The 14,760-nt window shown below is 47.1% G+C and overlaps 1 protein-coding gene across 8 annotated transcripts in view; it reads left to right on the top strand.

Annotated features, from left to right (window-relative positions):
- Positions 1 to 14,760, top strand: part of Tpd52 (tumor protein D52) — a 95,374-nt gene that overhangs the window by 67,599 nt on the left and 13,015 nt on the right. For 4 of the 8 annotated variants that reach the window (XM_057790290.1, XM_057790295.1, XM_057790294.1 and 1 more), the window contains exons 2-5: positions 4,513 to 4,628; positions 11,138 to 11,286; positions 12,250 to 12,351; positions 13,395 to 13,421. In XM_057790290.1, the coding sequence (XP_057646273.1) occupies positions 4,513 to 4,628; positions 11,138 to 11,286; positions 12,250 to 12,351; positions 13,395 to 13,421 (394 nt within the window). The remainder of the gene's footprint in view (positions 1 to 4,512; positions 4,629 to 11,137; positions 11,287 to 12,249; positions 12,352 to 13,394; positions 13,422 to 14,760) is intronic. The other 4 variants (XM_057790292.1, XM_057790291.1, XM_057790298.1 and 1 more) reach the window with 1 other exon arrangement.

Here is a 14,760-nt window from a genome sequence, read left to right as displayed (position 1 = left end):
AAACAGCTTTTCATTGGCGTCTAGGGAAAAACATTAAGAAACAAGTGTTTGTGCATTGTTTGTAATAGTCTCATTTCTCACCTTTCATGATTTGAATGTGAAAATGACGTATTCTCTCCCCTAAGCTGACTCTTCCTCCATACTATATACTATTTATGAACATAGAGGAACGAAGATAATGCCTAGAAATTTATGTGAGGGGAAGCAGATGTTGAGAACGGAGAAGTAAGCTGGCATGGAGACTGCCTTTGGCTGTTTCCGTTCTGTAGTTTTATTGCTACCGCATGACGTCCAGGTCTTGCCTCCTGCTCCCAGTTTGGTTTTCAGGTCAGGATCTTGGGGCGTCTCCTTTCAAATCAGACTGGTTTCAAAAGCCCTGCACTGGTGTGTGACTCTGTGGCTGCTCGGCCTCTTTCCTCATCTGTAAGTGGTGATAGCAATCCCCGCGTCACAGACGTCTCTGTGTGAGTGACTGTTTCTGGACCTCTTGGCTCATGTTTGGATGTAAGTCATGTGGAGCGGCTGTGGCTAGTAACTTCTCTGAGATGACTGTATATTTTGCCTGTGTTCGGAGCATCTCCCACTTGGTTCTTGCCTTTCTGTGTTTGTTCCCAGCTGAGTGACTTAACAACCTGCACCTTTAAATTTTAATGCCGATGATTTGCTGCCCCCTGCAGGCGAATGTGAGAAAAGCAGAGTGAATTATTGCTGACTGGCTTTGCTAGATACTTACTTAATCGATAACCAAGTATGGGCGTTACCAAAGTCTTTTTTTTTTCTGAGACATTTATTTTTATAGATAACCTAATGAAATATTTGAATATCAGGGCTGCAGAGATGGCCCCGCGATTAAGAGCACTGGATACTCTTCCAGAGGTCCTGAGTTTAATTCCCAACAACCACATGGCAGCTCACAGCCATCTGTAATGGGGTCTGATGCCTTCTTCTGGTGTGCAGGCACACATGTAAATGTGCATTCATACATAAATGAATAAGATTTAAAAATATTTGAATATCCCTTATGTGGTGGTTTGAAAAACAGCCCCCCAAAGGAGCAGCACTATTAGGTGTGACCTTGTTGGAGGAAGTGTGCCACTGTAGAGGTGGGCTTCCAGGTCTCTTTTGCTCAAGCTTCCCTCTGTGTGATAGATGACTTCCTGCTGCCTTCTGGTCAAGATGTAGCCAGCACCATATCTGGCCACATGCTGCCATGCTCCTGTCATGATGATAATGGGCTGAACTTCTGAGTCTGTAAGCCAGCCCCCTCAATTAAATGTTTTTATAAAAGACATCATGGTTATGGTGTCTCTTCACAGCAATAAAAACCCTAAGACACATTATCTGAAGTTTTTAGGCTCCACGTATTTCATATTTTGGTTTCTGTCATTGTTTGGACTAGGGAACATGTGTGTGAACTTTACTGGTTGATAATCCTGGTTGAAAATCCAAACCCGGAAAATGGTCGTGGTTTTCATACTGAGTGTTCCCACCCCGTGCTGGCATCCTTTCAGGTTCTTTCTGGAATAGAAGATTCCCCCATACACTAGCAACTTGATACCGTATTTATCTCCTTGCCTATTTAGACTTGCAAAATAATGTGTATTTAAAAGCAAGGAAGAGCTTTTGCTACAGAAGGCAAAGTTTAATACTCGAATTCTGTTAGCACTCTCTGATTTGAGTCCTGTGTCATCAAGAACTTAGTCCCAAGCAAAACATCAAGCCAGATGATTTTAGCTTTATGTTGCAGGGGCTGATGGCGGCTCACGTGTATGTTGCAGGGGCTGATGGCGGTCCACGTGTATGTTGCACGGGACTGAATGTGCATTACCATTTCATAAGGGGAAGAAGGGAGGCTAGTGAGGAAATACTGGACCAAAGCCCACACCCCAGGAGGCAAATTCTGAATCACAGCGCTCCATGCCTGGTGTTCGAAGGTGGTTAGATGGCTCTTCCGTCCGGCTTTCCTTACCGTAGCATGTTTCTTTTTCTCGGGTTAGCTCCACACCCTGTATGTAGATCTACTTGGTGGGTGTCCCACATCCCTGGCATCTCCAACATCTTGGGTTCACCTGCCCCATTGACACAGTTTCTTTGCTGAGGCTTCATCTCTTAAAACTCTACAACCCTTCAAAACAGAGCCCTCAGGTGGGGCCGACAGCTCAAACATAAAAGCAGGCAAACCTTAATCAGATACAAGGTGAATCCAGGCTTCACCTTCCAGCTTTACCCAGTGGCCTTTCCAGGCTTCTGTGCAGAGTCTCCCGTCACATGTCTCTGTGGCTTTCTTTAGTAGGAAGCAATTACTCAGTGAGCTTTTCTACCCTTTGATTGTATCAAGAACAATGTCTGCTCCTGAAAACATACTTGAGTTCTGCTTGTTAGTCCAAAGTCCTGAACAGGCTTGTTTGTATTACTTTTGCTCCTTTAATAATTCTTTAACATCTTGTGCGTGGGCCACTGTTTTGGTACTGCTATGCTAATTATTATTATACTTATTAATTACTTTTAAAAGTTAGTATGCAATAAAACCCACATCAAATGCCTCTGTCCTGTGCATACAGCCACACACGGCTCTCATTGCTTTGTTGCTTTTCTTACCTGTATTGTGGCGCTGGCTACCTGTTCAGCAGGGTGCGTTCCCTCCTGCCTGCCTGCCTGCCTGTCTGCCTGCCTGCCTGCCCACATGCCCTTCCTCTGCCAGTTGGCATCGTGCTGGGAGGGGCACCGCACTGCTGACTCAGGGGGACTGTGGCAGGATGAAGGCGGTGGTACTGACAGGAAGAGGAGGAGGCCTTCTTGGTCCTCGGTGCATCAGAGTCTGTGACCTGGGAATGCTGGGAATGGGTGGGCGGACTGTGGCTAGGTTGAGTCACAGGTGTACAGTTAAGAGGGCACCAGAAAGCTCAGTAATTAAATCATCTGTCAATACAACATTTTGAAAAGGTCAGAATCAATGCAAACAAAATCCATGTTAACAAAGTATCAAAAAGTTAACCAAGGCAAGGCCAGTGGCCAAATTACCGGTGCAGAGCCGCTTTAGAACCTGAGGCAAAAGGCAGCGTCAGCAGGGCCAATCCTTTCCGTCCTAAAGTTTGCTGCTCTGGGGTGGGTGTGGTGGTGCACACCTTTGATCCCAGCACTCTGGAGGCAGAGGCGTGTTGGTCTTTGTGAGGTCAAGACCAGCCTAGTTTACATAGTTTCAGGACAGCCAGAGCTACGTAGTGAGACTTTGTCTCAATTCTTTAATTCCCTTCCCTTCGATTTTAAAAATTAAATTAAAATATGTGTTAGTTTGTTTTCTTGCTGCTGCGAGAAAATGCCTGAGAAAAGCAGCTCGAGAAGAGAAGGGCTTCAGTCAGGGAAGACAAGAAGCAGGACCAGGCTGTAGAACCCCAGGGCCTGCCCCATTGACACAGTTTCTTTGCTGAGGCTCCATCTCTTAAAACTCTACAACCCTTCAAAACAGAGCCCTCAGGTGGGGCCGACAGCTCAAACATAAAAGCAGGCAAACCTTAATCAGATACAATTGTGATTTTTGGTTGCTTTTTTGACTTTTCTACCCAATGTTTTATCTGAGCTGGCCTTTAGATGGAGCTGGATAGGAAAAGCCGAGAGCTGGAGATGGTAACCACGCTGGCCGCTCTCTAGAAGTGTGGTCTTAATAGGGGTTCTGTTTCAGGGAAGGAGGGCCACAGGTTTGGAGGTCTTTGTGTTGTTGGTCACGTCTCTACATAGATACAGAGAGCTGTTTGTCCTGGAGACTGTGGAACCCAGGCTCGGGGCTCTCAGTCCTTCAGTGTCAGCCTCTATAGCACTGGGACTGCAGGCCTGTACTGCCTGACCCCATGACATTGCTGAAGATTGTCTCAGTGAGGTGCAGGCTTATGAAAAGCTGCAACCAGTTTCCTACCTCCACTGCCTCCGCTGCCACTTGGGAGGTGGCAGAATCGACTTCCGTTAGGGCATTTGGTTTGCTCCGTCATGGAGATTGTCTCTCAGGGACCTAATGAGCACACAGTCTTCCCCTGTGGGCTGGTATGGGGGACTTAAATCTTTCCTCTACTCTTTGCTGATTTATTTGTGTAGTATTTTAAACATTGATGTTTTGTTGAGACAAGATCTCCTGTAACCCAGGCTGGACTTAAATTGATCTTAGCTGAAGTTGGCCTTGCCTAGTGATTGTCCCGTCTCCTCCTAAGTGCTGGGATTATAAGCATGCACACTGAATTTAGTATTCTTCTGCTCTGTTGTAATTATTTTGAGATGGATACTGAGAGTGAGCGGAAGCCGAGATGGGCACATTTCTCAGCATAGGGTTTGGCATTCGAGGCCGGTGCTTTTTTATCGGCTCTCCCGTATTCTCATCTTTCCCCAGGATCCCTTCAGTATAGAGAATGAAGGGGTCTGGCTGTAACCTTAGTGACTTTGTTCACATTGGGACAGTGGAGCAGCTGTAGGGGGTTTAGCTTAGCTTTCACATTTGACATGGTTCTTTTCTTCTTTAACCCCAAGGTCTGCTGAAGACAGAGCCAGTGGCCGAGGAAGGAGAGGATGCCGTTGCCATGCTCAGTGCCCCAGAGAACCTGTCCGAGGAGGAGCAAGATGAGCTGAGACGGGAACTTGCTAAGGTGAGGGCCATCCTTTCTGGACCTTTGCCTTCCCCAAAGACCCTGGTGATAGCTTATGGGAAAGGCTCAGGGGAAAAGAGAGCATCGTGAGCAGGGATAACCTGGATCTCAGCAGGGCAGAGGAGGGAGAGGGACTCCAGTTAGTTTTCGGGTGGATCTGGGAGTCAGGTGCAGTGGGAAGTGGGGAGTACACTGTCAGACCCGTGAAGCAAGTGCTCGTCAGCCTCATCCCTGTCGTTGTCCGTGTTGTGGATACAGACAGCCTCATCTTTGTTGTCCGTGTTGTGGATATAGACAGCCTCATCCCTGTTGTCCGTGTTGTGGATATAGACAGCCTCATCCCTGTTGTCCGTGTTGTGACTATAGACAGCCTCATCCCTGTTGTCCGTGTTGTGGATACAGACAGCCTCATCCCTGTCATTGTCCGTGTTGTGGATACAGACAGTCTCATCCCTGTCATTGTCCGTGTTGTGGATATAGACAGCCTCATCTTTGTTGTCCGTGTTGTGGATATAGACAGCCTCATCTTTGTTGTCCGTGTTGTGGATACAGACAGCTTCCTCCCTCCTTGCTTTTCTTCATTGCTTCAGACCTCAGCCTGACTTCCAGACAGATTTCCAGCTCCCTCTTTCCATAGCTTTCGCCTCTAAAATTCTTTCGCTGTTGTGCTTTGTTTTTTCAAGACAGGGTTTCTCCATGTAGCCCTAGGTTGTTCTGGAATTTGCTCTGTAGACAGACTGACCTCGAACTCAGAGATCTGCCTGCCTCTGCCTTCTGAGTACTGAGATTAAAGGCGTGTAGCACCACTGCCCGGACTATAAAATTATTGCAGTGGTCTGTTTCTCAGTGCACAGTTCAGTGTCGTCCAGCACGGTCAGTGCCGTAGCCGTCCCCTCTTTCAAGTTGTGAACATTTTTCCTGTTTCAAGGAGCCCCCTGCACTCATCAAAGGGCCACTCAGCCACCTCCTCTCAGCCGTTTTTCTCCTCTGTGGATTTAACTGTTTTCTGGATAGTTCATATACAACACGTGACCTCTGTATCCTGGTGTCCTTCAGCAGTGCTCTCAGGATCATGCTTTTGGGGGCTCATTCCTGCTGTGCCATCTGTCAGAAGTTTGTTCCCTTTTTATGGCTAATAATAGTGTATTTGTCTACCATATAGATATGGTATCGTGTTGTTCATATGTCTGGTAGCCAGGTATATTATTGACAGCTGTGGATAGTGAACCAATAACATTTATGTACAAATGATCTTTTTGAATCTATTTTGTATATGCTTAAAAGTAAGATGATTTCACCATACAGTAATTCTACACTGAATAACAATTTAATAATACATTCATGTATCTATTTGTGTGCGCGCGCACGCACCCATGCACATATGGAGGTCAGAAGACAGCCTGCAGGAGTAAATTCTCTCCTTCCCTCAAATGGACTCCAGGGCTGGTACACAGGTTTGCTGTCAAAGCCCACATTTTAACTTTTTAATGGAGTCACCAAACTGTTCTCCATAGCAGTGATGCTGCTTTATAGTCTCATCCTGATTTCTTCACATTCTTAGTAAAACGGGCTCCTCCTGCATCCTTTTATTAAAGTGTATGTGCCAGTGGGTGAGAAATGAGATCCCACTGTGCTTGTGATTTGGATTTCCTCCAATGACTGCTGATACTGAGCCTCTTGTCAGATAACTGGCCATTTGTATATTTTTTGGAAAAAAAAATACTCATTAAGTCCTTTGTCCATTTAAGAAATGAGTTATTTTTCAAATGTAAGAATTTTATATATATATATTCTATATTCTGTACTCTTACAGATTTGTGATGTCCAAGCATTTTCTTTTACTCTATAACTTACCTTTTCACTTTCTTGCAATTAAAGAGTTGATAGGAATTCAATTTGAAATACATTTCTTATTTCAGGAGGGATTTTTGTGGGCTGGGAGGAAGCAGGTCTACATGTACGCATGTCAAGGCCCAGGGACACCTGCAGGTCCACGTGTATGTGTGTCGAGGCCATGGGACACCCGCAGGCCCACGCGTATGCGCGTGGAGGCCAGGGGACACCCACAGGTCCACGTGTGTGCGTGTCGAGGCCAGGGGACACCCGCAGGCCCACACATATGTTTGTCGAGGCCAGGGGACACCCACCGGCCCACACGTATGTGTGTTGAGGCCAGGGGACACCCACAGGTCCACGTGTATGCGTGTCGAGGCCAGGGGACACCCGCAGGCCCACATGTATGCGCGTGGAGGCCAGGGGATACCTGCAGGCCCACACGTATGTGTGTCGAGGCCAGGGGACACCCACAGGTCCATGTGTATGTGTGTCGAGGCCAGGGGACACCCACAGGTCCATGTGTATGTGTGTCGAGGCCAGGGGACACCCGCAGGTTCACACATATGTGTGTCGAGGCCAGAGGAAGCCCTCTCATCAAGCACCCTCCACTGTTTTAAACTCAAGTTTGACACAGGGTTTCTCTGTGGCCTGTAACTTGCAGGCTCCTGGCATCTTCCGCCTGTGCCTCCACAACACCGGACGACAAGTGTATGCCACCATACTTCAAAACGAAAACAAAAATCGGGGTCCTCGTTTACACAGCAAGCACTTGTCTGACTGAGCCCAGAATGGAAGTTCGTTTACATATTATGAAATTCACGCTTTAAAGTGTTTGGTTTATATGTGCACTAGAATATTTTCCTTAACTCAGAAAGAAGCCCTGTTCCTATTGATAGTCACGCCCTTCCCCAGCCCCTAGCAATTGCTGGTTTAGTTCCTGTTGTAGACTCACCTGCACTGGGCATTCATTGCACGTGTATTGGGGACCTCTGAGTGCCAGGCTCAGTGTCCTCTCAGGGTGCAGAAGACTCACAGCAAGCGCGGGACTTAGATCTGAGGGAGAAATGAACTCCCACTACGTACTTTTCTGCATCAGCTTCTTTACTCTTCTCTGCTGTCCTGCTCTCTAAAGCTTCCAGTTCATATACACGGGCAAAAGAAAGGCAACTCTCGGAGCTTGGACGTCCCTTATCTTTGACGGTCCCAAATGTGATCTGTATGTCTGTCTGTGCTGCCAAAGGGAAGATAGTTGCAGGGAGGTGGCTGCTAATGTATCTCAGGGAACGAAGCAGAGATTAGACTGTGGGAACCCAGGATATTGACCGCGTAACTGAATTTCCCACTGCAGAGTGGCGGCAGAATGACTCAATACACCAGTACATGGGAAAGAGTTTTACCCACTTGTCCATACTCTGCTGAAGCTTGCACCAAGGGAGAGTAGTATGGCTTCACAAGAGATCCACTGTGAGATCAGTCGATGTGCAAAAGGCAGTGGGCCTAGACCCTTGCGAGCTGGGTTTGCCTCCATCAGAACACATTTGTTCTGGTGGGTCAGCCTTCTGCTCTGTTAACTGGAACTCACTGCATGATTCCTGTGGACCGCAGCACACATGGATGTCATTCTAGTCTCTGTTATGTAGGGAGACGTGAGCAAACAGGTACCCACATCAGATAGGTGAGTAGACAAAAGTACGGATGCCACCCAAGTCCAACCCAGTGAACCAGGGAGTTCTGTTGAAGTCATTAAAAGAATATGAATGAGCCAGGTGGTGGTGGCGGATGCTTTTAATCCCAGCACTCGGGAGGCAGAGACAGGCAGATCTCTGTGAGTTCGGGTCAGCCTGATTTCCAGAGTGAGTTTCAGGACAACCAGAACTGTTACATACAGAGAAACTCTGTCTTAGTTCCCCTTCCCCCCAGAAGAGTGTGAGTGGCAGATTACATTCAGAAGCAGACATGACTCAGACAGCTGCACCATCAAAGCCCACCCCAGCATGAGTGACAGCTTATCAAAGCTGGGAATCTGAAACAGACTGCTTAACTTGTGAGCGGGTCAACAGGCCAGAGTGTCTTTTCCTGGGTCGCTCAGTTGGCTTGAGCCACTTCTAGGCTGCTCTAGGAGGTCCAGCTGGCTGGTCTGTTTTGTGTGTCTCTGTCCCTCCCACCCCCATCTTGGCTGGTCTGAGCACCTTCTAGGGAATTCACTTGATTACACTTTCTAGGCAGCTGAACTTGTCTGAGCAACTTGCAGTAGTGAACTCTGAAGCACAGCGGGTTTGAAGGTTTTGGAGGGTGGGACAGTTTGAGATAGGGTCCCTTGTGGCCCAGGCCACCATTACTCCCGTACCCCGGCCTCCATCACTCCCGTACCCCGGCCTCCATCACTGCAGTACCCCGGCCTCCATCACTGCAGTACCCCGGCCTCCATCACTGCAGTACCCCAGCCTCCATCACTGCAGTACCCCGGCCTCCATCACTGCAGTACCCTGGCCTCCATCACTGCAGTACCCCAGCCTCCATCACTCCCATGCCCCATCCTCCATCACTGCAGTACCCTGGCCTCCATCACTGTGGTACCACAGCCTCCATTACTGTGCCCTCACAGCACTGTTTTCATTCGTGTCTTTGCTTAGGTCAGTCTCCCCTTCCTTACCCACCACACTGAAGGAAGGGACTTTAGCTGCCAGTATGCTGCAGTAGCATGCTCTAACCAACAGACGTGAGCCACTGGCTGTGCCTTGTTGGGGAAGAGACAGTGGCTGGTCTTTCCACAAAGCTTTGGAGGCGTTTGTGGTGACCAAGTGCCGTGTGAAGACCTGGGTGGAAGCTCTGCCTCCCCGTTATTGTTAGTGACTGAATGAACCATACAACTTCCTGCTTTGGACAGCATTCATTCTCCCTTCTCCTCATATTCCACCTTTTCCTTGCATATCCGAACAGTCTAAGCAGTCAGGGTTAATACTGAGTCCTCTGAGCACAGGGTTAAGCATCTATTTTGGGCTCACTGGCCAGCTAATGCCTTCTCAGTGCTGTGCTAGTAGTTTTCTCCTTCTCTCCCTCTGTCTCCCTTCGGAGATTGTTTATCCTTCCCTCCTTTGGTGGACAGCCTATCACATCCTGATCTGAAGATGTACTTGCTGGTTGAAACTGATTCAGCAAAGGTGTTTGTTGCCTTCCAAGGTCCCCTTGGGTTTGGGATCCTTGACTTGTGTGGCAGGTCAAGTGGGGCTGAGGGTGCCGCTGGGCAGCAAGCTAAGGGAAGCGTTGTGCAAGGGGAATGAATAGACATCAGGGACCCGAATTTTCTTTTCTACTGATTCTCATTCATTCATTCATTCAACATCCCAGCTGCAGTTTCTTCTCCCTCTTCTCCCAGTCCCTTCCCCAACTCCCTCTCTGTTCCCACTCCTTAATCCACTCCTCCTGTGTTTCTGTTTAGGGAAGGGCAGGTTTCCCATGAGCATCAACAAAACACAAGTTGCAGTAAGACTAAGCACCTCCCCATGTATTAAGACTGACCAGTAGGGTTCGAAAAGTCAGTAAGAGTTAGAGACAGTCACATCTATGCAGAGTGCCTAGATGGGTCCCATGCAGGCTCCATCGTGGAGCCCAATTTTCAATTTCGTCTCTACCTGGTGTCTGCATCACACGGTGACGTTTCTGTTCCCTCTGTGATGTAGCCTTCTCTTCTACTACATCTCAATTGTACCTAGATGCTCTGTCTCCAAATTCTTCCAGCGTCTTCTACCATGATCTCATTCCTTCAGTCAGGCTCCTAGAAGAGAGGCTGAGTCTAGCTCCTCTTTCCCGCCAGGCACGTCACTTCGCCACGGTACCCTGCCCCAGCATACCCGGCCATACCTGTTCTAGGGTTGGAGGTTCACGTAGAGCGGGGCTCTCTAGGGGACGTCGCTTAGTTCATACAACTATGACTTTGGCAGACTCACTATGAAGTCTATGAAACACAAGAAGGTCGCGAATGTCTCGGTGGCGGATGGAGATGGCTCAGTGTCGTAAACAACAGCTTTTGTGGCAGTTGGGTAGAAGTGTCTGGAAGGAAAGCCGTGGATGCGCGGCTGCTACAGTGGATGTAGACCAAGAAGCCACGTGTGAGAGGTTGAAGCCCCGAGGCTTCTGAGATAACAGCAGACAACTGTGATAGCGTTGAGAGTAGCTCTGCAGGAGAGAGCGTCACGTGTGTACCCTGCTCACTAACAGTGCTGTTTGTAAAGACACATATAAAATTAATAAAAATTTAACTGTAGCCAGGTGTGGTGGTGCACATACTTTTAATACTAGCACTTGAGAGACAGAAGCAGGTGGACCTCTGTGAATTTTTTTGTTTTTTCCTTTTTTGATACAGGATTTCTCTTCTGGGTAGCCCTGGCTGTCTTGAAACTCCCTGTGTTGTAGACCAGGCTAGCCTGGAATTCAGATCTGCCTGCCTTTGACTCCCAAGTACTGGGATTAAAGGCTGTGCCACCACCACCCAGCAAAATCTCTGTGAATTTGAGGCCAACCTGGTCTATAAAGAGTTTCAGCCAGCCAAGAATGCATAGTGAGATTCTTCTCCCTGAAAGTAATGATAGTGTCTGGGCATGGTTGGCTTTGATGCCCTTAATAACTTACAGAGCAGCCCTTGCTGTATTTTCTCCTCACCCTGTTCCTCGTAGGTGGAAGAAGAAATCCAGACTCTCTCTCAAGTGTTGGCAGCAAAAGAGAAACATCTTGCAGAGATCAAGCGCAAACTTGGGATCAGTTCACTTCAGGAATTGAAGCAGAACATCGCCAAAGGGTGGCAAGACGTGACAGCCACCTCTGCGTATGTTCCCTTGGTGTACACACTTCTGGACAGTGTAAAGGATGCCTTTGCACCTTTTCTTTGGGGAGAGGAAGAGGAGGGGCATGAGGACGTTTGTACCTCTTTTCTTTGGACCACACAGCCCTTTCTTCCCGTTCTTCCGAGCGCTTGACTATTTTCTAATGTCGTTTTCCTGAACCTTCTAAGGAGTAGAGAGCAGAACAATTTCATGTGCGGGTTGTGGGAACAATATTGAAGTTCCAAAAGTGTTGGATAGTAGTCCTCCCTTTCTGTGTGTGTGTTTTCTTCTTCCTCACAGTCAGAAAATATTAAGTGACTAATTCTAGACATAAAACTCAAGTTTTAAATTGCATGCTATTCTGTGTAACTTGACTAAATCTTTTGCCATCTCGTTTTGTGCGGCTTGGGACATGATTCATCCCCCTTTTCATTGTACCCATGCCGTATGCAACACCCAATCCTTACTCATTTAAGAGAAGACGACATGGTATAGCTAGGGTTCAGTGTAAGCGGTGATTGTTGGCATCCACTAGTGATCTTATAGCATACTGCCCTCAGCTTAGGGAGGGGACATCTGTATATTGGCTTTTCCAGTATGTACTCAGTGATATTTAGTCCTCAGAATCCAGTAGATTAGGTGATGTGATAACCCCAGATAAGGTATAGGCTCAGATAAATAAAAATTTTAATACATGTGCAGCTTTTGTGGGGGGGGAGAGGGCATTTGAGTTTGTGAGCCTTACCCTGATAACTGTTTGGTCCATTCCTTTCTAGGCCTCTGTTCAGGGCACTGCAGAAGACTGTGGCAGAGGGATTATTGCTGCTCTGATGGTTAGAGAGAACATTAGACGTTCTTAAACTGTCCTGTTCTTGAGTTTCTCAGTAGGTGATGACACTGTGCTGGAATTTATAGGAAAGCCTAACTGACTCCCCTCTTCCCCGTTTCATCATGTTTGACTGTAGGTACAAGAAGACATCTGAAACCTTATCTCAGGCCGGACAGAAGGCGTCAGCTGCATTTTCCTCGGTTGGCTCAGTCATCACCAAGAAGCTGGAAGATGTGAAGTATGTGTATACTTTCCCCTTGCTCACCCGGTAGTTGTGACAAGCTTAACTGGTGCTGGGAAAGCTGTTGGTCCCTGCCTGTGGGTCAGGGTGCTGCTGGGTCCCCTTCTGTTAGAGGGAGGGAGGGTTTGCCTTCACGCCAAGGTCTGCAGTGTGTGCCTGAATTTTTAGGCCTAGTATTCTAAGCTCCAGAATGAGTTTCTTGTGAGTCCCTTTAAGGGCTGTTGAAAAATTCTGGTTGCAAACTTTTGCATCTCGGTCCTTCTCAGTCCCGCGGTGTCAGTCTGTCTCTGGTGTTTGTAGATGTGGATTGTGGGCAGAGCCGAGCATCTTTCTGGGGACGAGTACAAGAGCACTGAAGTGCATGCTTGGCCTGAGGGTGTCACTGTTTGTGTGTGACATTTGTGTGTCATGGTGTGGCTGCAGGATGCTCATGTGTGCACTGGTTTGTACTAACCCATAAGCTTTACGTATACCCACACTCAGGCCCGGGTCTTCATTTTGAGTTTCTTTTTTAAAACTGCATCTATATTTGAGATTAGTTTGCAGACTGTTTCTTGTCATTTTGGTGAAACCGCTTCGCGGTGCTGTTGTGCTCCATCTACCACCATGATTGGAATAGTGCCAACATGGACAACATGGCTTACGTGGGCTCTGCTTCTGTTGGTGTGCACACTTGCCGTTCGTCTTTTCCTAAACCCAGATTGCATGACTTTGCATTTTTATTTGTAGGGAAAATAGGTTTTACAACCAGAATTTTGTTAGTTGAATTGGTTTGTTCAATTACTATTTTATACTTTGTATTAAAACCCATTTCTTCATTCATCGCATTGAGAGCACCACCGTAAGGAGGGATTTCCTGACCCCTGGATAGTCGTGTGTGCAGTACCTACCAGATGCCCTCAGTTCTTCCAATGCTGAATGGCTCTTTAGTGTGTTAGGGGCTATGTAAAACATGCGCCCTTATGAAAGTAGGTTATTTAATTGTGACGGATTCGTCAAAACTTCCTTTCTTTTTTAATGCTTCCTCTGGCTTCTTACAGATTGCAAGCCTTTTCACATTCCTTTAGGTAAGGAGAGCGAAATGCCTGCTGCGGCCACGCATCTGTGTGAGACGAGTGTGCGAGAGGGGATGTTGATGCCTTGGTGGATGCTTGTGTGTGTCCACTGTGATTTTCCTGCACTCGCGGTAGCTCAGACCTGAGTGTTTCTTACTCCAAGGGAGGGTTCCTTGTGTGCCATGTGTAATGAACCAGTTGAAAGAAGAATTTGACGCTGCTGCACAAGGGATATGGAAATGATGTTTGAAGTTTCAGTGATTATTATTTTTTTAAAATTTATTTATTATGTATACAATATTCTGTCTGTGTGTATGCCTGCAGGCCAGAAGAGGGCACCAGACCTCATTACAGATGGTTGTGAGCCACCATGTGGTTGCTGGGAATTGAACTCAGGACCTTTGGAAGAGCAGGCAATGCTCTTAACCACTGAGTCATCTCTCCAGTCCCCAGTTTCAGTGATGATTGTCATTACTTTTACCATGGCACACAGAATTCCTCCCTTTTGATGTCTGACTTTGGTTTTGGTGCTTTTGTTTCTTTGGTGCTTTTGTAAGGATGTTGGGATTCTCCTTCATGTGTGTCCTATTATGTAATTATAAGAGACTGCATGTGTGCTGTCTCGTGGTAGTCGTCATCTTATAAAGGTTTCAGTGCTCTTTGTGTGTGTGGTACGACAGACGTCAGATCTTACCCACCATGTACTTCTCAATATTTGTCTTATTAGCTCATAGATTTTGCTGTTTTATTATTTTCCGCTAGCTGTTCTTTAAGCATGCAGGGTAGTTTTATGGTTTGTCAGTGGAAATGGGGTATGAGGAAGTACAGGCTGTGTGTCCTGTAAGGTGTCACTGTGACGATTCTGATTATGTGATTATAAATGTAGGCTTTGGAGGAGACAAGTGGAGATCTTAAAGAGTAAGCAGGAAGGGTGTCTCCGTCTCCATCTCTCTTCTGAATGGAGTACATCATTGCCTTAAGGGGCTCGTGCTATGATTTAACTGCTACTATTTCCCCCCCCCCTCCTGTCTCCCTTTCTGGTTATTAATTCTTAAAGTCAGATTACAAAGTGATGACTTTCATTATGACATTTGCATATGTATATGTCATTATACTTTCTCGTTATTCATCATGGCTTCTCCCACGGCCATCTCCCAACCCCCCTCGCTGGCCTCTTCTGCCCTCCCATGGTCCTCTAATCTTCTTTCATGTTACATGAATTCCATCATCCTCTGCTTTTCCTTTCTTTCCTCCCTCCCTTAAGATCTCCTTCTCAGGGTCTCCGTTCTGCTCCCTCCCTTCCCTTGGATAAGCCAGCCGACACATACAGCTCTAATTTTGGTTGCACCTA

Source organism: Chionomys nivalis, chromosome 16 (genome assembly GCF_950005125.1).
Source record: "Chionomys nivalis chromosome 16, mChiNiv1.1, whole genome shotgun sequence".
NCBI lineage: Eukaryota > Metazoa > Chordata > Mammalia > Rodentia > Cricetidae > Chionomys > Chionomys nivalis.
This window is presented reverse-complemented; position numbering and strand designations above follow the sequence as displayed.